At 46.6% G+C, this 23,242-nt stretch overlaps 1 protein-coding gene across 4 annotated transcripts in view; it reads right to left on the minus strand.

Annotated features, from left to right (window-relative positions):
• Positions 1-293: 293 nt before the first annotated feature.
• The window catches only part of CRYBG1 (crystallin beta-gamma domain containing 1), a 146,840-nt gene continuing 123,891 nt past the window's right edge, over positions 294-23,242 (minus strand). For 2 of the 4 annotated variants that reach the window (XM_073220842.1, XM_073220843.1), the window contains 13 exons: positions 22,292-22,327; positions 21,408-21,565; positions 20,573-20,699; positions 20,333-20,478; positions 15,148-15,274; positions 14,917-14,949; positions 13,625-13,737; positions 12,069-12,198; positions 9,338-9,477; positions 7,886-8,009; positions 7,304-7,462; positions 5,520-5,682; positions 294-1,870 (listed from right to left, as the gene is read on the minus strand). In XM_073220842.1, coding sequence (XP_073076943.1) covers positions 1,782-1,870; positions 5,520-5,682; positions 7,304-7,462; positions 7,886-8,009; positions 9,338-9,477; positions 12,069-12,198; positions 13,625-13,737; positions 14,917-14,949; positions 15,148-15,274; positions 20,333-20,478; positions 20,573-20,699; positions 21,408-21,565; positions 22,292-22,327 — 1,545 coding nt within the window. In that variant the 3' untranslated portion in view covers positions 294-1,781. Of the gene's footprint in view, positions 1,871-5,519; positions 5,683-7,303; positions 7,463-7,885; positions 8,010-9,337; positions 9,478-12,068; positions 12,199-13,624; positions 13,738-14,916; positions 14,950-15,146; positions 15,275-20,250; positions 20,479-20,572; positions 20,700-21,407; positions 21,566-22,291; positions 22,328-23,242 lie in introns of those variants that run through there. The other 2 variants (XM_073220844.1, XR_012124688.1) reach the window with 2 other exon arrangements.

A 23,242-nucleotide genomic window follows, 5' to 3' on the forward strand; every position in this document is an offset into this window, starting at 1 on the left:
TTGTAAATACAACATCTTCTGATGTCATCTGACCAATCCCAGCTCTTGTCCTGAGGGCTCCCCGGGGTGCTGAGGGGCCAACCCCCTGTGGGGGGACCTCAGCCCCGCATGTCTGCTCAGGAGGGTGGCATGCACCCCTTCACCACTGAGCCTGGAAAGGGGTCATCTGCAAACATTCCTCTGCCTGTTCCCCGGCACCCTGCGCGTGCTGCCCAGTCAGGTGCCCATTTCCAGTCTGCCAGCCGACTGTGAAGTGTTAGAGGGCTGCTGAAAGGACGCTCGGATTTCATCAATACAGGTTCCCAGAAACAAGTTTATTCAAGAGCTAAAGTGAACGCAGGCCACTGTGGAACGTCTTACCCCTGTGCTGGCATATGCACAAAGGCTTAGAGCCGGAGCCATGCCGCCAACAGGACAGATGCTGGCTGCTGTCGGACAAGTACAGACATTACCCCAAACTGAAGATAAACTACGCTGACCATCAGTGCCTCCCACAGACTCAAGAGATCATCAGCATTTTAGAGTTGGAAACATACTGGAACAGATAAAGAGAAAACAAGCTTTGTTCTTCGTGTGACAAGCACTCCAGTTCTGTGACAGAAACGAAATGTGGACACACAGCGCAAGAAGGGACTCGAGGACTGTTGGGAGCCAGAGCGCACCGTCTGAGCAGCCCTGTCTGCACCAGGGTCTGCTCTGCAGGGAAAGATTTGGGGTTTCACTGAAATGCTGGCATCTCACGGGTCTCGGTTCTGAGATTTGGCCAGCAAGCGGGCTTAGGGCTACCCTTCCTGCACTTTCTGGAAAGAACTGCCGGTCATGCTCTTGAGCTCCCGACTCCTCTGCTTCTGCGGGAGCCGCGGAACCCTGAGCCCTGAGCCTGCCCCGCCGGTCATGCCCCGGAGCATGGCTGGGGGACACCACGGGGAAGGTGGCGCCGGCTAGCAGGGCTCAACGACCTGAGTTTAGCAAAGGACTGCACAACATTGCCCAAAACTAGCTGCAGATGAGGGAAGATGGGCTAATAAATTAGATCACGTCATATTATTCTGTAGCATCGGTAAGAAAACAAGACAATCCTCATGTAACATTCTAGGGCAGCCCGGGTAAGTTAACAGGCCCAAACCCTGCTAATAAATGTTAGCAGGCATGGCCATAAAAGCTTACTAATTTTTAACATGAACAGAAAGAAAACAGTATTTTGTTTATACTTACTCAGTTCACTACAATGGCTGACCGTGAGAGTCTTTGCCCCCTTACTATTTAGCATGATTAATAATCCCAGAAAACAGAAGGTCCCGGACTAAAATCACAGGCCTCATATCCTTTTCTTCTCAGATGCTGAGTATTCCACCTCACAAACAGCTTTCATCTGTCCCTGTGGCGTAGGGTTGGTAGGTCCACAAAATCAGTTAAGTTTGTTCTTTCTTTCCTGTCACTGTCTTTGGCATTAATTCAAAACATACGTAAGCTTAAAGTGTTGGCATAGCATTTTTTTAAAAAAACACCCAAAAGCTGCTAATGAGGCCACCCGTTTAGGCAGCTACTGAAAGGAATTGAAAGGCAAGGAATGAAAGGAGGACACATTATCGGTTTAAAACTATCGTAGTCTCTTAAAAAGATGGGACAGTTGCCCCACTCACGGCCGTGAGAGCCGGGCGTGGGCCAGCGTCAGGAAGGGCAGGCCCGCTCTCCGCGCGGCTCCTCCGTCCACAGTCCTCTTCCCTTGCAAGGTAGCCGGCCGGCCTCCGGAGCACGTCCCCAGCGCTCCTCCTTGGGGCTCAGAGCACCAGGGCTTCCCACACTTGCGTTGACTTCTCTTTGCTGACAGTGTTGAGGACGATGTGATTCTGGTCATACTGTGTGCCCCCTGGGAGAAAGAAGAGGAAAATGAACTTCATTTGCCCACAGCGAAGGGGCCGGAGCAGACAAAATTCATGACAACACCAGTATAACGAAAATGAACAAGGCGTGAAACTGTGCGTGTCAGGGACACAAGGCAGGGGAAAGCCCCTGACACACCTGAGGTCCCACCTCCAAGTCTTAGGAGCCAGTCCGCAGTCAGTCTTAAGATGTCTGAAACCGGGGGAACGGGGCAGAATCTAGAGGAGGCGATATATTTCACAATCTTTGCCCCTTTTCAGTGGTGGAATCACGGGTTTGAGGTACCGGCGGGGAAAAGGCAGGCAGTCTGGGTGGCTGTCAGATGAACAGGTTCGCGTGACACGGACAGCGGCGCAGGCCACGGGGAGGTGTGAATGGCACCTGGAAGGGTGTGGGCAGGGCTGGGGACCCGCCCTTGCACGGGACGCTGAGGCCCAGGTTCTGGACACCGGGCATGGCCTCCTCCAGCTCCTTTTCACTGGAATGCTCGTCAGGGGTACTCGCTAGATATTCCAGATACTTCAGTGTTAACAGCTCCAGGGCCTCTTGTTTCTCCACTCCAAGATCATTACGGAGAGAGAGGGTTTTCTGAGTTTTCCCCAGTGTGGAATAACATTCTTTCAGATCCCTTATCCTTTTTTCAGCATAAGCCTCTGCGCCAAGTTTATATCACCAAGAACTCGATCAAAATAAGAATGGGTTCATCTAGATGCTAGATAAGTATGACTGGTGATGAAATCATCTTGTACCGTCGGGCCACGAAGAATGGAACATTCTTAGTCTCTCCTACTGCACTGACAAAATACCCAAAAGGTCTGAAAACTTACACTGTTTATCTTGGTAGTTGGGGGGAAACCATCTCTTATTCTTCTCTTGAAAGCAAAGGATTTATCATCACTGGTCACCTAGAGCTTCTGCACAGCTGGGCGTTGGATAGAATACAAGGGCCTGGGGTCTTTCACACGGAAGTTCGCAGTGGGTCCTAAGGCGACCACCCACACTGCAGACCCCACTGACACGCTCAGATCGCAGTGAGTGTCACCTTAAGATTCCAGAGTCTCTTTTTATTCTTCACGATTGTGGTGCTTTAACATAACTTTTGTGTATATAACACAATTTTGATTAGAAACCTGAAGACTAGAAGGAATTGAGAAACATCTGATTCATTCTTCTGCTGCCTTTGGGGAGAGTTAAAATCATCGCAGACTCGGCATGTTTTCACCGTGAGCGTGAACCACCTTCCACCATTGTCCTAATGTGTCTGGACGAACGCCTGAATGCCTTCCAGGACACCCCTCAGCCCCCGGGGCAGGTTAGGAGACAGACACTGCCTGATAAACGCTACGGCTATATTCGTAGGTGACACATGGTTCAGCTGTTGTGGCTAATGAAACTCGGAGCCTCCCATCAAGGGCACTACAGGGAGGTATTTGCCTTTCCTTGGCCCAGCACGTGCGGGCCTGTTCTCTCCTGCCCACCAGGTGGCAGCCTTCCCCCACATTCTGAGACGAGCCTCCCGCCACTGACTCCACCGCTACCTTGAGATGCACAGAGAGTTTACAACCTTACAGAGAGCAACAGCCTTACTTCACAGGCACTGGACTGATGTGTAATGCGTTTTAAGAAGGGACCTCGGCACTTTAAAGTGAAGCCCTAAGGAGGAAACACCTAGAGGCCCGCAGTTCTTGTCCGAGTCAAGACCATGTGCCGGGTGTCCTTACTCCCGGTTGGCTGCCTCCGCAGCAAGTGCCAGGATGCCTGGACGGTTGCAGCTTCCAGAACATAAGCTCTGCAGCCGTGGCAGCATCCCTTTTTCTCACTCTGGTGCCCTCGTGTCTAGCACAGAGCCTGCCACACAGCAGGTACCCAGTAAATACCTGTTGGAAGAGTAAAAGATGGTGGGTGCTCCAGACTAGCCCATGAGGATTGCAGTGACCTTCGCCCTGGACACAGGAAGCTGGTCCCATTTGTAAGACACAGGAATCCCTGTTTCCCAGAACCCCTCATGTTCCCAATTTCGTCACATTTCTTTGCCCTTTTTGGAGATTTTGAAGCTCTTATCTTGTATATGTTGAGGAGCTCCAGTTTAACAAGTTGGTCAAAATAGTTATAAAGGGAGGGTCTGGGTCAGTGAGTCTTAACCAGTTTGAGCCTCAGGTTGACCATCTGTAAAATGGGCATTTTACCTGTCTGCAGAGTGACAGGCCTGCGCACCCAGTGCAACGAGAAGGAGGTAGCCTTGTACTGCTGTTCATTTCTGAACGCAGCACCTTCTCCCTTCTAGCCCAGCTCGCATTTGGCGCTGTGTTCGGTTTTGGTCCCTACTCAGCCTGCAGCCAAACGTTGCTCAGCCTGGGCTCTGCCTGCCCCTCACCACACTCGTCAGCCTCTGAGCACCCACCCGGCTCCTCAGGGGCGTTGTGAATTCTCATCCCGTTGTTAAGGGGTTGGACACTCTACCCGCGGGAGGTGATGCAGAAGTGACAGTCACTTCTCAGGCAGTCACCGAAGCCCCCAGTGCAGGTGTTCCGGCTTATTCTCCCTTACCCAGAAGAGTTATTTTAAACCCAGTTGCAGCTATTTCTTTGTACATATATCTTAATTTTTAATGACAGCTCTGGCCTAGGGCCCTGATTAAAGTAAAACTGAGCCAACTTTCTAGTGATGAATTTAAAATAGAGTATGTTGTGTGGTGTGATTATATTATAAATGTTTTACTGAATTTACAAACATATCATGCTAGCTTTTTGATAGGAAATGGCAAGTCTCCATTAATAATTTAAAGCAAAATTACCCTGGAAGACATGAATAAAACACACTATCTTCGTTTGCTTGTCAACAGCAACGCTAGTTCACGAATTGCCAGGCCTGTGTTTGAAGGTCGGTGTTCTGCTCTAAGTCCCCACAAATGGTCCTCCTAGGGTGGGCCTCGGCCCAGCAGCACGGGGCGGCCTGGGCGCTGGGTCCAAATGCAGGCACTCAGGCCCCTCGCTCCACGCCTGACCCGGAAACTCCGGGGGGCAGGGGGCGCCCAGCACTCGGCTTCAAGGAGCCCTCCCGGTGGTTCTGCCGCAGACAGAGTTTGGGAACCGCTGGCCTCCGTCTGGCCTTCCCTGTGCAGCGGCAGTTTGCTCTGGGTTAACTTCACCCAGCAAGTGTTCAGCTGGAAGCCCCCGGGCCGGCCTGATTCCTCTGACCTTAGACCTCTTCAGCGAAAGGCCACCTGCATATACATGAGGACCATCAACCGTACTGCCTGAGATCCTAGCCTTTAAACTTGTCACGTTCAGTCGAACACGGTCACAATAAATCAAATAGCTGGAAGTCAGCCTGTGTCCAGATTCCACATCAGCATTTATGGGTGAGATTGTGGCCAAACCGATGAACCCCTCTGAGCCTCAGTTTTCTGGGCTGTAAAATGGGGCAGGACAGGGGAGAGAGGGGAGGAGGGATAACACAGGCCTCCTAGGGTCCCCAGAAGACCGCATGAGAGGACGCATGTCAAGGGTTTGGCACAGTGACTGGCACACGGGGAGGATCTCCTACTATTAATAATAATTTTCAAAAGTAAAGAATGGATTTTTAGTGAACTAAAGAAAGGTAGCAACAGAGAAAATAAAGGAAATGGTCCTTACCTTTGATATCCAGAACCAGATGCGGCTTCAACTTGCTGAAGATCCTGCCATCGGACTTCAGGCTCCAGAACTGACTGTCGGCGTTCTGGTGGAGGGCCAGGCCCAGTTTGGAGCCCGACGTTACCAGACTCCCCACGATCGTCACACAGCAGTCTTCTGCCATCTGCTTGGTGGAAAAGAAGATACCGTAAGACAGTGGCTGCACACGCAAGTGTTACTGTAATCGGTTTCCTGTGTAAATTGATTTTTAGAGCTATCTTAGTTGCTAGCTTTATTTATCCCATAAGGCAAATCAGTTTTTAGCAGGGGAACTGTGGTCAAACAATACATATGCCCCTCAGTCAGATGGTGTGAGTGATGGGAAGAAAGTTCTCCATTTTTGTCTATTGGGAGAGACTTCTGCCCTTCGTGAGGCGGGCTTACTAATGAGGGAAGCCTGTGAGCAGTAAAACTGTCCATCGTGATGTTTTTCCCTCTCAGAAATCACCACGTTCTGAGACTGGGTCTGTAGCTAAGTCCCCCCAACTGTCCACTTCGGCACGACTTGACCTTCCGGAATATGACATCTCTGGTTTTTTTGAAGGCTACTGTGGTACTGAAGTAGCTAAAGGGGCACTTTATCATTTTGAAACTTGAAATTCCATTTATTGTCTTGTCTCTCCTTCATGAGAAATGCCTACAATTTTCTAAGGAGGTATGCTATCCAGCCATAAAGAGAAGAAAATGCAGATGCTGTGAGGTGTGTTTTAATGCAGAGATTTTAAGGGTTCTTCTGTGGAAGGGAACCCACCCTGACAGATAAAACGATGCACGGTAGTCATATGTTCCTATGACGTCAACACACATGCAGATGCTTGCCCTAGAAGATGCTTGGGAAAAGCATTCTCCGTTGAGAGGAAAGGACTGTGATAATCTTAAGACTCTTCTTTCATTGTTTTACTGAATTCAGAGTTGTTAAATGGCATCACTGGAATGTTTGTTAGAAATAGTTGCTAAGGGGCACCATTTCCTAGAATTACCGAAGATGATTCAAAGGCAGAAGTTTGCTTTTTTTATGCTTCTGTATTACAGCCACTTCTGTCTCTCGTGCCGCCGCTTCTATGCAAGCCTACGGCGCGCTCTGCAAGGACCAGTCTCCTCGGGAACAACAGCCCCGACCAGCAGGCTGCGCTCCAGCTCAGGAGGCTGTGGCCTTCTGCTGACTCGCGGGCCACCACATTTAAAAACCCCGGGGGGCAAACAGTCAAGCCCATAAGATCAAGGGGCTGAGAAGAGCATTTACAACCGAAGCGCGAGCCTCCCTAATCTTATTTTGTTCACCTTTGTAGTGTGTATTGTGGCAGGAGCGGTGCAAGCGGAAAATGGGCCATGTTCCATTTTACCAGGGGTGACAAGTAGGAATGGGTTGGGTTGTGCACAGGGCAGAATCTACACCCTTCATCCTAGCCTGCAGGGTCCTCCAAAATGGAAACGAACCGGCAGCGTTTGTGTTAACAGAGCTGGGGCTTAGGGGGTTTCCCTGTAACAAGTACATGAAGGACAAAGGGGAGAGTGACACACATACTTCCTTTTTCTATTACTCTATAAAAATAGAGATACAAACATTTCATCTTGGGTTGGTGCCAGATTTACCTCCCATTTTAAGTTCTTAGAGTGGTTCTAGCAGAGTTAATAAATCGTTTCATGAAAAACCTAACTTATTTCTGTAAGTGCTCTAGGAATCAAGAAATAGCCTCTGCTTCAAGAAAGACGCTGTTACAGACCCTCTTACCCTAAAAGCTCACCCTGCATTTGATGCATCCTTCTTGATAAACCCAAATCTGATCGTCAGCACCGACATCCTCCATGACCTGTATCCTGAGCAGCTTCAGGTCCTCCAAGTTCCCATTGGTTGACATGAATAAGCCCGTTGCTTTGTTCCGGAGTTTGAAATAAATTCGTTTCTAGAAGACAAAAACCCCAGCAATGGCCACATGGAAGTCGTCCTGTAGGAAGCATCGACTTGGCATCAACAGCAGAGGCAGAACCCAAGGGGAGGTCGGATCAGTGATAATTGCTGTGCCCGAGTCTTAGAGGCTTTAGGATTTTCTCAATGGGAAGAGTTTGACGAAATTTCAAAGAAGAGCCTGCCCGGGACAGCCCAGGGCTCGGGGACACGCCACGTTTTGGTGTTCGGCGTGAGATTTCTGAAAGCCGTCACACCTCTGATCGCCCCGAAGAGAGCCCGAATTCAGAGCTTCAGAGGCGAGGGTGGGGGGAGAGGTCAATTTCAAACTTTAAGCTGAAACTAAAGAGTTGAATTACATTTACATAAAAAAAAAATTCAAAGAACAGTCTATGCAAAGAGAGGGGAAGAAAAAAAATACCTGAACAAAAGGTCGCAGCGAACCTATTTGGCGACAGCCACTGAATTCATACCAGTTGGGGACCTCTGCCGGTGACAGGAGGAACTGTCGGCCTCTGTAGCCGCCGAATTCGTAGGTGACCCAGCTGGAAGAGAGAGCAGGCGAACAGTGGGCAGCGAGCCCCGGGCGACTGTGGGCCCCGGTTATCTGTATTTCTAGAATGCTTCTAATTTTTTAACTCAGCTTTATAAAATATGCACTGGGGAGAAACAGAAAACTATCTAATTTTATAAAACACAAGGCACCCATTTCTTGACCAAAAGTGACTTCTGGGTACATGGTATGTATGCTGAAAAGATCCACTCTTGTAGAGAAATAAGTAAGGTTTTTCCTCCAATAAAGCAATGAAATAGATAGTCTTCCAGTGGGACAGGTTGGAACACCCTGTGAGCTTTCTGCAAAGCACTTTCAGTTGTAAGCCTTTAGTTAAATGGAGTTCTTGGTGTGTAGCATATGGTACATGCTATAAAGGTTAAATAAAGATAAATGACTCAACAAATTTGTTTAAAATGACAGTTATCTTTCGCAATCTAGAAAACTGCTACAGATGCTCAGTCTCTCCCACTAAGAGACGGGGGCGCCCACCCCTGGAGGGACGTGGTGGACACGGGCGTGCAGGCCACCCGGCAGCCTTCCTCTCTGGATGGTGTATGACATCAAGGCAGAATATTCTCTACTTTTAATTTTGGGACTCTAAAATGTTCCCATTTTCGCCATTTCATCATAAAAACAAATCATGAATTAACATTTGTCAAAAAACAAAATCACCCTTAATTCTATCACCTTGATAACCCATCATTATTTTTAAAGATATAGTCCCCTCCAACACTGGGTGCACACAGGTAGACTATACCTGTTGTTTCTGTGAATAAAAGAAAAATGCTTTCTTAAATACTCCATTGATCGTCTTTATTCATTTTTATATCTTAGTTAATTTCAACAATTATTCAAAGTTGAGAAAAATCTCCCCATGTCGACCTTTAGTCATTGTGCAGAGCATCTGTTAGCCGCTCCTTAGCTAAGGGAAGGCCCCAACCCTTACTCCAAAATCAAAGGGTTTGGCTTTTCAAAGGGTGAGAAAAATCAGCTCTGTCTTGCTTGCTTTTAAGTGCGATAAACTTATTGAGCACTGGTTTGCAAAGCCTTCCCCTAGGAACCTGAGGGGTGTTAAAGACAAACCCTGACCTTAGGTAAACTAAAATTCCGGATGAAGACATAAAAGACGCCTCACACATGGCTCTTCCAAGGGGGAAAGTATATACAATGAAGGTGCGTGATTATTAATCCTTACAGAAAATGCAGAGTTATATGTCAGTTTGTTTAAGGTAATGCAGGAGTGAAAGAAGTGTATGACCAAACCTAACTTTTAAGATCAGTTACTTTATTCAATAAACGAGTAGGTAATTCACTCACATGCCACCAATCACCTGAACAGAGCGTATCTGCGTGTTGAATCCTAGGGATCGGAGATTAACTATTTCTGCATTAAGTTCGATCTTTTTCCCCTTGAAGTCTTCTCTCTCAAAAAGAATAATTGTTGGTTCAGAAAATTCCTGTTTAGGAACAAAAATAATGTTCTATTACTTATTTTTTATAATAATTTGAAGTCACGTGAAAATCATCCTGTTACAAGGACAGAACACAAGATCTGGCCAGACTCGGCCTGTCACAAACTCCGTGTCGCAGGAAGTCTGGGAGTTTTCATACACCAAAGCTAAGGAGAGGGAGGCCGGCGGGGGTGGGGGTCCAGGGGAAGCAGAGTTTTTCCCTTACACAGAAAGGCAGGTAAATATAAATAGTATTATAAAGCAGGGGGGAAATATCCTAGGCACAAAGGAATGGCTGTATATGCCTAGAATATCAACAGTTTCGGTGGAATTTATCTTCAGTTTTTCCATTTTCTGCTGAGATAAAAAGGGTTTGGAAAGCCACTGTAAACAGCAAAGGCCAGAGGGCCCGGCAGTCCCGGAGTCTGGTGGCCTGGTGGGAACCGTCCTGCACGCGCTCTCCGGTGTCTGGTCGTGTTGTTTCAGTTGTCCGTAGACAGCGATGCCGTGCGCGCGTGCTCTCCAACCCCCCAACAGGGACAACTGTCAGGAGGAGAGAGACCAGCAGGATGGAAGCCCACGCTCAAACCGTTACTCATCTGAAACAGGAATCCACTGATTTTCAGAAAAATGAGAAGTCAGCAGTCTATGCTTGTTTTTCAATATACAGAACCTTATGGCCCTAGATACGAAGCTCTAACGATAATACTAAACTCATAAATGACACATCAGAAACTCCCTGCCTGCTTCAAGGTCTGTGGCAAGGGTGTGGCACCTATTTGCTTTACGTGGATGCGCCCTGGCGCGTAGTAAAATGCTGCCAAGCAGTAAACCCAGCAGATTAGCGTGTAGGTGTCTGTATGGCGCAGGAATTGGGTTGTGTAAGATACACAAGGAGCCAGTGACAAAACCTGCAGGACTCCCACCCGGTGCTTCTACCGCACTGTCTCCGGGGGCCACTCCAGGGCTGCTGGGCACTCACCTCCAGTGCCAACCACCAATGTTCAAAATAGTCCCAGTTAAGATGTATGCTCTTAATATGGGTAAAATGTCCATTTCACTATAATCAAAACTTAAAACAGTATCATCTGTAAGTATCAGAAATGTGAGTATATAGGCCAAGTTCTGATTGAAGGAAGTAATTGAAAATTGTATCTGAAGTGGGTTTGTCTGTTCTTAAATACATACTTGTGGGTTGTTTTTAGAATATTTGGCAGGTTAAGTATCAAAGTTGTAGATACTCATGACCTGCAGGGTGGCGGCTCTTCCCACATCTTTGCATGTTTCACTGCTGCTATTTTTACACCTCGAGGAAGGCCAACACCTCAGTTATCTGGACAGCCAGGAAGGGATGAGGTGAAACCAACTCATGTGTTCTTTTTACCTTTAAAACTGAAATCACCAACTACATATGCTTAAAGGTTTCTGTGAGAAACCAGCTACCAAAAACTAACAGATATTTCCCAAACTACAAGCACACCCGGACTTTAGCATCTGAACATGACCTTGCAGCTTTGTTCTTTTGAATATGGCTTTGACTGTGTCAGAGCTGAAGACTTCTGTTCAAGGAGGGGCACTGCAACCCAGATTAGCACATACATTATAAACGGGAGAAGTCATTTGATTGCAAATCTCTACATTTTACAACAGAGTAATAAATAGATTTCCAAATTGTAAGGAATTGGTGCACATCGGTGACAACAAAAGATACAGGAAATGAAAGAGCTGGGCAGACAACATAAAGAGGCACCTCACCGACCCGGAAGCGCAAAGGACTAAAGAAGTACGTGAGATACCCTCGCTGGTAGTGAGACAAATTAACACCACGAGGTGACTTTCTACCCTAACTCCTTCGCAATGACAGAAGTTAGGAAGTAAGGAATACTCAGAAATGGCCATGATGGGGGAAATAGGAAGCCCACGTGCAGCCAGCAAGACTCTAACACGGTGGCATTTGGCAGAACTGAGTGAAACTGCAAACTCATGCAGCTGAACTCCAGCCGGTCCCCCTGGGCACAAGAGACGCCCACACAGGCCCGCAGGGGCGCGCACGTGAGGATGAGTAAAACCCGGAGATGGAACTCTTGCAGCAGTCAGGACCAACACACTAGATGCGCAAACAGCACAAGGGACAGCCGTACAGTTTTTAAATCCAAGTACCGGGTTATGTGTGTAACAATGAGAAGCATAGCATAATACTGCAAATAAATCAAAAGCCTATATACCATCTTTTAAAAAGCACTTTACAAGTAATCCAAGCTGCATCCAAAACCCATCAGAATGGGTGCCTGTAAAGGGGCTTAGAGGAGGAGGCGGCTCAGGTATGAAGTGGAAACAAACAAGACGGAGGGACCCGGAACCAAGCCTGAGGGGCCGGACGCCACGACCGACTCACCGCTCCGCTCCTGAAGCTGAGAAAATGGCAAACGAGAACAATTCCTACATTGAGGATCGAACATGATATCAAACGTTCCAGGATGGAAAGCTGCACCGCCCTGACGTAAGGCGCCGAGTAAGGCTACCTCTGGTCTCCTCCGGGTGCCTGTCGGCTGGTGCACCACCCAGCCCTGCGGCCGCACTCACACTGACATACTTACAACATGGATGAAACGAAGAGACTTGAACACCACTCCAGGCGGGCATCCCATCGCAGAGGGACAGGGATAGTGGCCTTCCTCCAGCACATACTGGTTACCGGAGAAATCCTCTCCGTCGTAGGCGACCCAGCTACGGGAGGAGAAACCGCACACACACGGCAGGCAGCGTGAGGACCCCTCTGGGAGCGAGCCCCTCAGGGGCGCCCTGTTATCGGTAAGCTCAGGGCCCATGGCCAACAGTGCGTTTCCTTCCAATGTCTGGCATATTTACTGCGCTCCACCCTGGCACGTTCACCTTCAAATCGAGTCAGTCGCTAACTCTGCACCTGGGAATAAGACTTCCTTCTCTGTGGCCTCACCCAAGTGTTCACCTCTCCACCCTCCGGTGTTCCTGGCTCCTGCCCTGAGGGTCACCTTTTCCAGCCAGTGTAGTGTTGTCAGGCCCTCGAGTCCACCTGACTCTACTGATTTCCTCCCAAAATGTCTCTCACTCTTTTATGCTCATTTCCAACACCTCTACCCTGGGCCAGGCATCAAAACACCCAAGTGACTCAGACAAGTCACAAGGCCCTCTCTGGGCCTCAGCATTGGTGACAAAAGGTGATGCACACGCTTCCCGAGAAGGGGTGGGCTTTGTTTGTTTGTTTTTTTTCTAGCAAATGCTTATTGAGGATGATTTGTGCTACAGGTTTCTGTTGCTGGGGGTAGGACAGCAGGGACTTTTGAAGTTTACACCCCAGTGAGCTGAGGCAGAGAGCAAATGCACAACAAAAGAGCACATCTGGTAGTAATGACTGAAGCAGGACTAGGGATGGAGAGGAACTGGGGCAGGGCGGGAGCACAGAGACGCTTCACCGGTCAGTCCCCGCGTTTGAATGCACAGCCAGGGTTCTTCCCACTTTGCAGAGCTAAATGATGTGATTGTGCTGCGCAGACCGTAAAGGCCTGTGTGATGAAAGGCCCTCTGATTACTATTAGCAGACTTAATTCCTCATCCCTTCTCGCCCAGGCTGCCCTAAGGGCTTCCCTGACCAGGTCTCCCTGACCCTGGGCTCTCCCCCCTGAAAAGCTTCTGGGAAACTAGTCTTTTCAGGGTAGCCCTAAGCCCCCCGTCCTTCCCATCTGGCGTCTCCTGCGTGTCTGTCTAAATGCACGTGCGTAAGTGGGGCCTTCATGCCCGGACCCCACCCTCCCTGTGCAAACCTGCTTCCCTCTCCCCAGTGCAAAGCTGTCCCAGCTAGAGAGGGGGGAGCCCCCGGCCAGCACGCACACCGGCTCCCCTCCAGCCGCACACCTGCCTGTCAGGCAGAATCCCTGTCCTTCTACCTACCTGTAACAAATCTACCTTAGGAGGCACCTTAGAGTTTCTAGGATCCCTTGAAGGTGATGGGACAGGCCTGCAGAGTAGAGAACTGGTCTGAATCCCATCGCACAGTGAAGTGATTTCCAACCTTCTCAACCTACGCTGCTCTCTAGGTCCTCTGATGTCCAGTCCCCCCACCCCCACCCCACCCCACCCCCGGTGATTAGGCTCTGCCGATCCGCTGTGTGCCTACCTGCCCCCCAAAACTCTGCAGGACTTGGTAGGCAATGAATCACCAATCTGACTTGTTGTTTCTTCAAAACTTTGACTGCGACCTTGAAACTGTGTTTCTGAAAACAGCTGAATCTTTCAAAAAGTAAACAGAACACATAAAATTATTTTCCTTAACACATTAACTCATTCATCCTTTGAAATGATGACCCAAACACGACCTGGTAACTCTTGTTCAGGAAACTGGCATGAATTTTATAAACCCTTTAATTTTCTACTTCTACATTAACGATCAATTAAAAATACTTGGGCTGCGCCATTTCATGATTATTTAACTTAATTCAAGACATCAAAGGACAATTCAACAGTAGAGGCACCTTTCTATAGAACGCCCTGTCGTAACAAGCTGCAAGGCATTTTAAAGCTTCTTTGTGGCCAAAAGTAATTATTCATCAGTTCTAACATTTACAAGAAACTGTATTTTGGAAACACAGTATAGTTCTCCTCCCCCTCAGCGGAAGATACTTGCTGACTTGTTACAATCCTGTGTATGCTAGTAAAGGAGCTCTGGTGGTGTCTGTGCCTTTATAATTAGGGCTGTCCAAACACATCCATTAAATAGTCTAAGTAACAGATGTCACATGTCAGTTGATGTAGACAGCATTCAAAGGCTTGAGTGAGAGGCCATATAAAAGAGACCATATAACACGTTTGTCTAGCAGATGGCACAGAGTTAATAATACTGTAATAACTTTGTATGGTGACAGATGGTAACTACACTTAGCATGGTTAGCATTTCATAATATATGTAGACATTGAATCACTATGTCATACCCGTGAAACTAGTATTATGTATTTGTCAACTCTACTTCAATTAAAAATAAAAAAACTAAAGAAGAAACGAAGTATTTGGTAGTGATGGATCATCCCATCAGTAGTCACTTACTCTCAAATGGTTCGGGAAAATAACTTGTCTAATGCAGTCACAGTAAATATGAGAATTCACTGTACGGTTTACCACAGTAACTATATATATTGTTTGAAATACTACTCTTAGCATATTAACCTAAACTCTGATCTAATATAAATGATATAAAATTCAACTTTACATAATAAAAGCCCTTTATAAGAAATATTTACATATGGGTCAAAGCTGTCAAGCGTTAAAGTTAAGCTTAAATCTAATTTTAAAATACAGTTATGCTTTGGAGCGTAAGAATCAGTAAAACGACGAAAATGTCCCAGATGTCTGACATTTTACATGTAAATTCAGCTTTTCAATGGAAGTTCCCTAGTTTCAAAATATATAGTTACCTGATTCCGTCTCCTTGGGCCAGTGAAAGAATCCTAAAGATGTTTAAAGGGAAGAGAAAAGAAAATGAGAGCAGACATCTTGAAAAAGTTCTTTTCTTCCAGATCATTATTAGCAATTACTGTTAAAAATAACCTCGGAATAGTGTCTGTAGCATTAAGTGTGACATGGGCCAGAAGTGCAGATTAAGGAAATCCAATTACATATTCTCATAGAAAAATACAACTCCTTACCAAACATATGGGTTGAACAGAAGAGATCTTATAATTCTTGCCTCCCCAGTCCTCGAAGCTGGTATAAAAGCCTTTATCCAGGATATACTGCTCTCCCGTGAAGTCAGGGTTTTCATAGGCCACCCATCTAAGGGGGAAAACATGCCGACTCGTTACAGTTCACAGTTTGCCCAACAGTAAACACGCTGCCACACACGTTTGGGCAAGTATGAGTCACTCTGGCTTCCTTTGTTTTACTAATAAGTAATCTTAATTTTTCTGACTCCCCATTAATCTTTCAGGAACAGACGGATTTGTCTGTATGACAATCAAAGAGGCGAGTGAAAGGGTGTTTTTCCCTGAACCGTTCGATGTTCTTGCTTATCAGATCCCATTTCCCAGAGGAGCTCCAGTGGGGATATTTCTTTCTGATTCTATTCTAGGACTCCCGAGAAGTACCAGTAAAGTTCTTTTAATAAGTAAGACTTCTCTTTGTCGTCACATTAAAATATTTTTTCCAGAAAGATTTCAGGCTGCTGTGTCTCTATTACCAAACAAACCACAGTGGGAAAAAATGTTGAAAGAAGAAATGCTTTTTTAAAAAAAGTTCAGCAATCACAATCTTGTTTCACGCAGGATTTCTAACCTGGCACGACGGTGTGATAAGCAGGATTGAACAAACTCGAGAAATGCCAAAGACAAACCTCTTTTGGAAAGGTTTCCTTTGTTATCTTTTAAACTATTGACACTCAGGACATCAACACCAGCTTGTTGGGGCCATTTCCAAAGTCTTTAAAGGGAAGAAAGGTCTTCGATTTTGTTACATTCAAGAGGGAACTCGGGGTCTCCCCCTCAGTTAATTATTCATTTGTCATTGATCCTCTCCCATTTAAAGGAATAACACCTATATGCTTGTGTTATATACGCAGAACTTTCTGGAATTGCCTTTCATCCTTGAACACATTTAATCTCCTAGGGAGGTACTGGTTTTCCCTTCTTCTAAAATGGGAAAACCTAAAGACAGCAAAGTGAACCACTCACCACCCAACCCACACTCACTGGCCCCTGACCACGAACGTGGTGGCAGCCCCAGGCCTCCCCACACAGACACAACCCGTGGCCTCCCCAGTTTCCAGGTGGGGGAGGCGCATCACACGGGGTTCCTTCAGGTGTGTGCTCTGATGGCAAGGGGCTGGTCGGGGTCACAGGCGGCACCAGGGGTGACCGAGCCCACAGCTGGGTCTCCTGAGGCTCTTCGCTCGTGACCTGACCGCTGGCCCTGTAGCCTCCCCTGCGCTTGGGTCCTAAGCCAGACTGAAAACAGTCCATGTCCTTCATAGTCAGAGCAGGTTATGCTTTCACTCTCTAAAGGACTCCACTTAACCAAAATCTCAAGTTATTATTAGGCAACGATCAGCCATCAAGGAGAAAAAGGACCTGGAAAAATCTCAAGTGGCCAGTGGCTTGTGGCAGCTGATGCCTGCACACCCCCTTCCGACCACCTGAGCGGGGACGGTGCTCTAAGCACCGGCCACTGTTTCAGGGAATTCTGCTGCCCACTTCAGGACCTCACTGGCAATTTAAAAAACCCCATTCTTTCATATTTCAAGTGAGGAATTAGGAGACCTGGCATTAACTTTCAGGTGACTTTGAAGAGGTCCCTTACCCAGTGAAGGTTTTGTTGATTTGTGAGGAAGGGAGGGAGCCTGGATTCCAGCGCAGGGCCCGGGTGCTGCCCCTGCTGCCGCAGCCTGGGACTGCAGGTGATGGCACAGCGGAGCCCAGGGCACTGCCCGGGCGGGGGGGCATCTGCACAGCAAGAAAATCTACTCCAAGGAACCCAGAAACTACAGAACCACAGACACCAGAACTTCCCAACGAGAGAGAGAAAAATCAAAGTTTGCCGTGTCACAAAAACGCCATCCTGGTGGGGCTGTGGCCTGTAACCCGGAGGAGGACAGAGCACCCCCAGGCCTCTTTGCTTGGCTGTGTGACTTCAGGGGTTGGCAGGGGCAAAGGGGGATGTGGGGGAGCAGACAGGATGGAGCAGGGGCAGCACTGAGCCTGCCTGCAGGAGGCTTCGCCCTCAACTTTTTAATTTTTTTACTAACAAGTGTGAGTTTTTTTCCTTATAAAAGAAAATAAATGACTTGTAAGGAAACACCTAACACCCAGGTAAGCCTATCTAATTCACTAGAGTTAAAAACAAGAAACACATTTACTAGGGTGTTGCCTGGACTGACAGCCATGGTGTTTTCCTTCTAAGATGCAGCCCCAGATGAATCACCCACGAACGTGAGGGTAAAAACCCCCAAACTCAGATCTGAGAGCCACTGGCATCTCTGTAACTTACTCATGAGACATCGGCTGAAGAACCCCCCTGGCCTTGCCCACCTGCACACTGTACCCACCAGCCAGCACCCCCCTTGGGGAGCCCGGTGGGGGTCGGGGAGCGGCGGGGGGACACACCGGCCGGCCGCAGCCCCAGGGGCCACTGCTCAGGGTTCACGGGCAGCGGGGCAAGGCGCCCTCCACGGAAAAGGATAAATAATGTAAAATGACGGCACTTTCATTCTTTTAACTGGCCTCTAGAAAAACTCCATTTTGCTTTTGATTTTAAAAAATTAGCCCTCTCTTCTACCATTTGAGCAAAAGCATAAAAGAAAACTGGAGATGGATCAGCAGGCCACGTAAGGGGCTTCTGTGGTCGCATTCAGAAATGGAATGCGGCTCCTGAAGGCGCAGTTACTGGGTCCAGGGCCCCCCGGGGCCCCCCCACCCCCGAAGGCCAGCCCCGCCGCAGAGCTCCTGGCCACCAGGGTACCCGGGGCCCCCGGGACAGCGGACCCACAGAGCGAGAAGCTCACGAAGGTTTTTTTCTGACTTTGAGTTCCATACTAAGAAATAAAGAATCAAACTGAAATGCTATCTACCAATAAAAATAACGTATTAACATTGTTTTTTTCTTTGAAAACGATGGAGGACAGACAGGCTGGTCTTCCCCTCCCACGGGAGCTCCCCTCAGCCTCCGCTCACGAGGCCCGGCTCCAGGGCTGCCTCCTCAGAGCCTTCCTGGGTCCAAACTGGAAATGAGTCTCTCTCTGCTGTGGATTCCGAAAGCATTTTCACCTCCACGTCTTTTGTAGCAATAACTATGTTTATATAAATACAGTTACTTCTTTGAGGACATAATAAAATGCCTTGCACATAATAGACCTCAATAAATATTTGTCAAAAGACCAACTAAATGAAATACAAGGAAGCAGCTGGCTCTGGTAAACACAGAAACCCTCCCACAACCACAGAATCAGGGCGGAAACAGAGGGGAGTGCACGCGTGTGCCCACCTCCCTGGGACTTCCTCCAGACCCAAACTCAATTGCTACCAGCAGAAAAAGCCTAAGCCAGGAAATACAACTAGAAATGAGTAAAAAGAGAAACACCCTAAAGCAACATTTTATAAAGGAAACAGATTTCAAGTAAACAAGAGCTGGGTGAAAAAGGCTGGCTCTGGGCACAATCTATCTGCGCCAACAAGAGGACTTGGGCAAATGCCCCACGGGTTCTAGCCGCCATCCTCTGTTTCCTCTGTGAGGGCGCCTGGCTGCGCTCTAACGCAGCCAACACACCTGATGGGTGTCAAACTGTACGACCGGTTCCCCAGATTGAGCCGGTCACCATTTTTCCTTTAAATAATTAACTTTAAAGGCAATCTAAAATACTAACGAGCCACAGCAACATTTCAGATGACTTCTGCAACCCCATGCCTTTCGTCTACGGCAGATTCTAAAACATTAGGGCTCTAGACCGGGACTCAGTAGAAGGCATTTCTGTTAAGAATGGGAGACCCAAACCTTGCCTGGTGTCCTGCCAAGACGGTGCCATAAACAACAACCTTCACAAGGATTTGAACATGACTAACGGCGTGCAGGAGCCCCACGAAACACCACAGAGCTGAAGTTAGAATGATTCAAATAATCTGTTACTCATGACATAAAAAAATTTATAAATAAAAAAATTTAACATCAGACACTTTCAACAGAACCAGTGTCAAGCGATTTCATATAACCATTTGAGAACACTCTCACAATAAACTATAACTGACATTGGCTGGGATCCTGAGAATAATCGTGTAACTCCTGTTAACAGACATCTGTCTTGGCCCATCCGGTCTCTGGCCCATTCTTTCTGATGCTCTTGGGCACTACCCACCCCGGTCACATATACCTGGCTCCTACGGGCCTGACCGCACGGCTCAGCTCCAGGGACGGGCCCATAACAGGTGCGGACGGTCACCTCCTCGGCTACAGCGATTGTTTCAGACGGGCACACACGACCCAAGCATTCAGGGTCAAAGTCAAACCTGGAACTTCCTTAGGATAGAGTAACTCCTTCTGCTGGAAGCAGTAAGGTAGGAGAATGAAAGACCCCAGGATGCTGCCACAGGCCCCCCCAGATGGAAGGGGCTGCTTAGAGTGAGGCCAACACAGAAAAAAGCCCAGGCAAGATGCAGACCAAGTCCGATGAGGCTGACCTCCTGTGTCCAGCCATGACTGAGGCAAAGCTTCTCCGGGACTTTTCGGTTACACAGGCCAATAAACTCCGTTTTTACCTCTTATGCCAATTTAGGTTGGCTTGCAGTCACTTGCATCCCAAGGAGTCTTGACTGATCATCTTTCAGTAAAAACTTACTTTAGCATTAACAAAGCATTTAACTGCTAACTCCAGGTACACTGAAACAATTAGTCTTATGTTAAAATAATAGTGAAGAAGAAGAAAGAAGCAGGTGCAGGACCACGGGAAGGTCGGAGGGGGCTTTGTCCTGACCTCAGGCCTGTAAGGTCAGGTCACTATTATTATTTGATTCCCATCATGAGACACCCAAGAGCTCTCTTCATGTGGAATGACACGGAGGTGGACCTGAAGATTTTCCCTCCAATGATACGTTCCACGTGAGAAAAAGATCATAGGAGAAAGAGGTCAAAAAGCAGTTATGAAAATATGGTGGAAATATGTATTAAATGGCTGATTTAATGTTTAGTTGTTGAGATACTTACATATACACATATTCTATTAATTATACATATATGCTACTATATATATATATATATATATAAACACATACACACTATATGTTCTACTCCGTGTCAGAGGCTCAAAACCAGGTGAACCCGTGTCTCCGATCCTGATTGGGTCATTTCACTTACACTCCACTCAGCACATTAATAGACTGTGTCTTCAATCCATATCCGGTCTCCTTTAAATTAGCAACAATTCCTAATACATCAATACTGGAACCTTTGGATCCAAAGTTTTTTTCACTGTACATTATCATGTGAGCATTTGAAAAATCCTATTGAGAAAAAAAATTCAAAGTTCAAAGGCAAGCCATTGAGCATCCAAAAAAGACCAATTAGCCGATAGCTTTGTTTTTTTTTTCAACTTACACTTAATATAGGTCGTAAAGACTGCAGGTCTCCGTTGTAACCTCCCCAGTCCTTCCAGTCCTTGTATTCTCCCTCTTCCAGCAAATACTGGTGACCCATAAATCCAGGCTTCTCATAAGCCACCCAGCTGCGGCAGAAGCGACAGGAAGGGGGAGTGACTTTCAGTAATGTCAGAAACGTTGTCATCCATACAGCAGTTTCATCAACAAATACAGAGTCACAAAGCTGGACACGGACTTGTGCATAATGACTACGGGAATTCTCCTCTACAATTTCAGAGACTAACAGAATGGCCCCAAGATGACAACCTGAGAAACATAACATCGATGTTCTGTAAAGGACTATATAGGGGAGTGTGTGTGTATTTAATAAGAACTGACTCAAAAGAGCTTCAGCAAACAAATGTGGATAAACTTCTTTGAACAGTAATTAAGTCATATATATTTATGGTTATTTGCAAGATTACCTTCAGTGTATACTTCTAGAGGGAATCAGTAAGGTCTATAAAGTTCAAAATACAATCATAAAAAACAGAATGCAAACTAACAGTCCTATAGTTCGGAATATACTCTTAATAAACAAAAGTGTAGATATGACCAATCTGGACTGGCTAATTTATCAGCCCTGCATGGCTGACTGACCCCAAACTAGTCCCTCAAGCTGTTCGGTCAAATCCAGGTCCCAACTGACTGAGAACATGCTTGAAGTCGCTCTACGATACAATCTGGAATGTCGTCTTTGTAGTGGGGAGGGACTGGAGGAGGAAGGTATGTTTATCACGTTATCGAAGGGAAAATAAGAGAGAGATCGTTGCAGGTCACGCGTATCTACTCACATGCTTCGCAGAACTTTCATCGATCCCACCGAAGTGAATGGCAAACATTCATCTCCACTTCCTTCTTCTGTTCCAGCTCCTTCCACAGTAAAATTATACATTTCTGTTTCTAGTTCCATACATTTTCCTTCAAAGAAAGGCTTTTCATAAATAACTACCTGTAGCAGAAATGACATATACCAGTAATGTGTAAGAAGTTAAAGACCTCAATAGCTAATTATTACATCAACCATTTAATGGCACTAAGTCTTACAACACAAATGAATATTTTCTAATCATATTTCTAAAAAAATTAACTAAACAACCATGTCTCTTAATATGATTTTAAAAATGAAGAGTTTTTTTTCCTGATATGGTAAAACCCAAAGCTAAAGTTCAAAAGACAGTTTATAAATAACTGGTTTTTGTTCAGTGTCTAGAACTGATATTTAGAACTCGGCTAAGATCCAACTAAGGAACCAAGGTATTCCACTTTCAATGAAACTTTCACATTCGCTTTCAAATGAAACAAACACTAGATCAACCTATGTGTCATAGGTGTGCAAAGTAAAAATAGCACAGAGAGCATTTTGGAGTAAAAGAAGTTGTCTTAAAAAGAAAGTTTAGTCCCGGCTAACTGGCAGTCAACAGCAGGCCCTGCAATTAGTACACACAGCCATGAATTATACAACTGATACGACAACGGGCCTTTGAGCCATGGGTACACAGTCTGTTCACGATGACAAGTGCCACTAGTGTATCTCCCGGCCTGAAGGATGCCGCGTGTAAGCTGGGACTTCCTTTGGCTGCAAGTGTGTTTTATAGAGGCAGATATATAGAATCACACAAATATTATCTGTGTGGAATGGAGTGGGAATAAAATTCAAACATATGTATTTTTTTACCTTTGGGTCTGTAGGAAATTCAACTTTTCGGCCACCCTGAAAAGATAAATAACATAGTAAGAAAAACGGTTTTTGCATTGACATATTACAGGTATCTCACCCATGGCAGCTTCTGGTTAAGCCAGCAAACCTCAGCGTCATTACTCCAGGTTTGCTCTCACGTACACTGAGACAGCTCTAAAATCACCAGCAGTGCAGAAGAGGACGCGCGCGAGGCAGCCTATAGCGGAGTTCCACGGCTGAATCTGCACGTCATCTCATCAGAGGCATTTTATCACCTCATGTCATCCCAACAAGAAAAGTGACTTTAGTACCATAAGACATTTTAAGAGAAAGAGACCCCATTTATATAACTTTTATTACAGCATATTGTTATAATTGTTCTGTTTTACTATTGGTTACTGTTGCTGATCTCATATTATACCTAATTCATAGAGAAAACTTTATCAGAGGTATGTATGTATAGAAAAAATATAATAAACACAGGGGGCAGCACGTGTCAGGTATCCACAGGGGGTCCTGGGAAGTGTCCCCTGTGGATAAGGGGGCATCACTGTAAGTCCCCTTTCCAAAAGTATCTTTTTTGAATGTCATACACTTCACTGTAAATTATTTTAAAAACTGCCTTCAAAACCTGGGGCAATTCTTTCCTACGTTCACATATCTAATATAACTTTGTTCTTTGAAAGTGGATTTAATTTCAGAAAAAAGCCCCAAATCATTTGCATTAAGACCAGCAAACATGAAGATAATTAAACCACAAGCTTTGTCCAGAGGGGTAAAATTAAGATAAAAAATTATCTCCCTGACTTGAGAGCCTCACTGGTGCCACGGGGTGGAGGGAGCGCCTGCTCCCACCCCGCGCGCACTGTGCTCAACACGGGGGACAAAGGTGCAGCCGGGATCCTGCCCTGGCTTAGAGTCCAGCAGTAGAGCAGAGCCCAATATGGG

The sequence above is a fragment of the Manis javanica genome, chromosome 13 (assembly GCF_040802235.1).
Source record: "Manis javanica isolate MJ-LG chromosome 13, MJ_LKY, whole genome shotgun sequence".
NCBI lineage: Eukaryota > Metazoa > Chordata > Mammalia > Pholidota > Manidae > Manis > Manis javanica.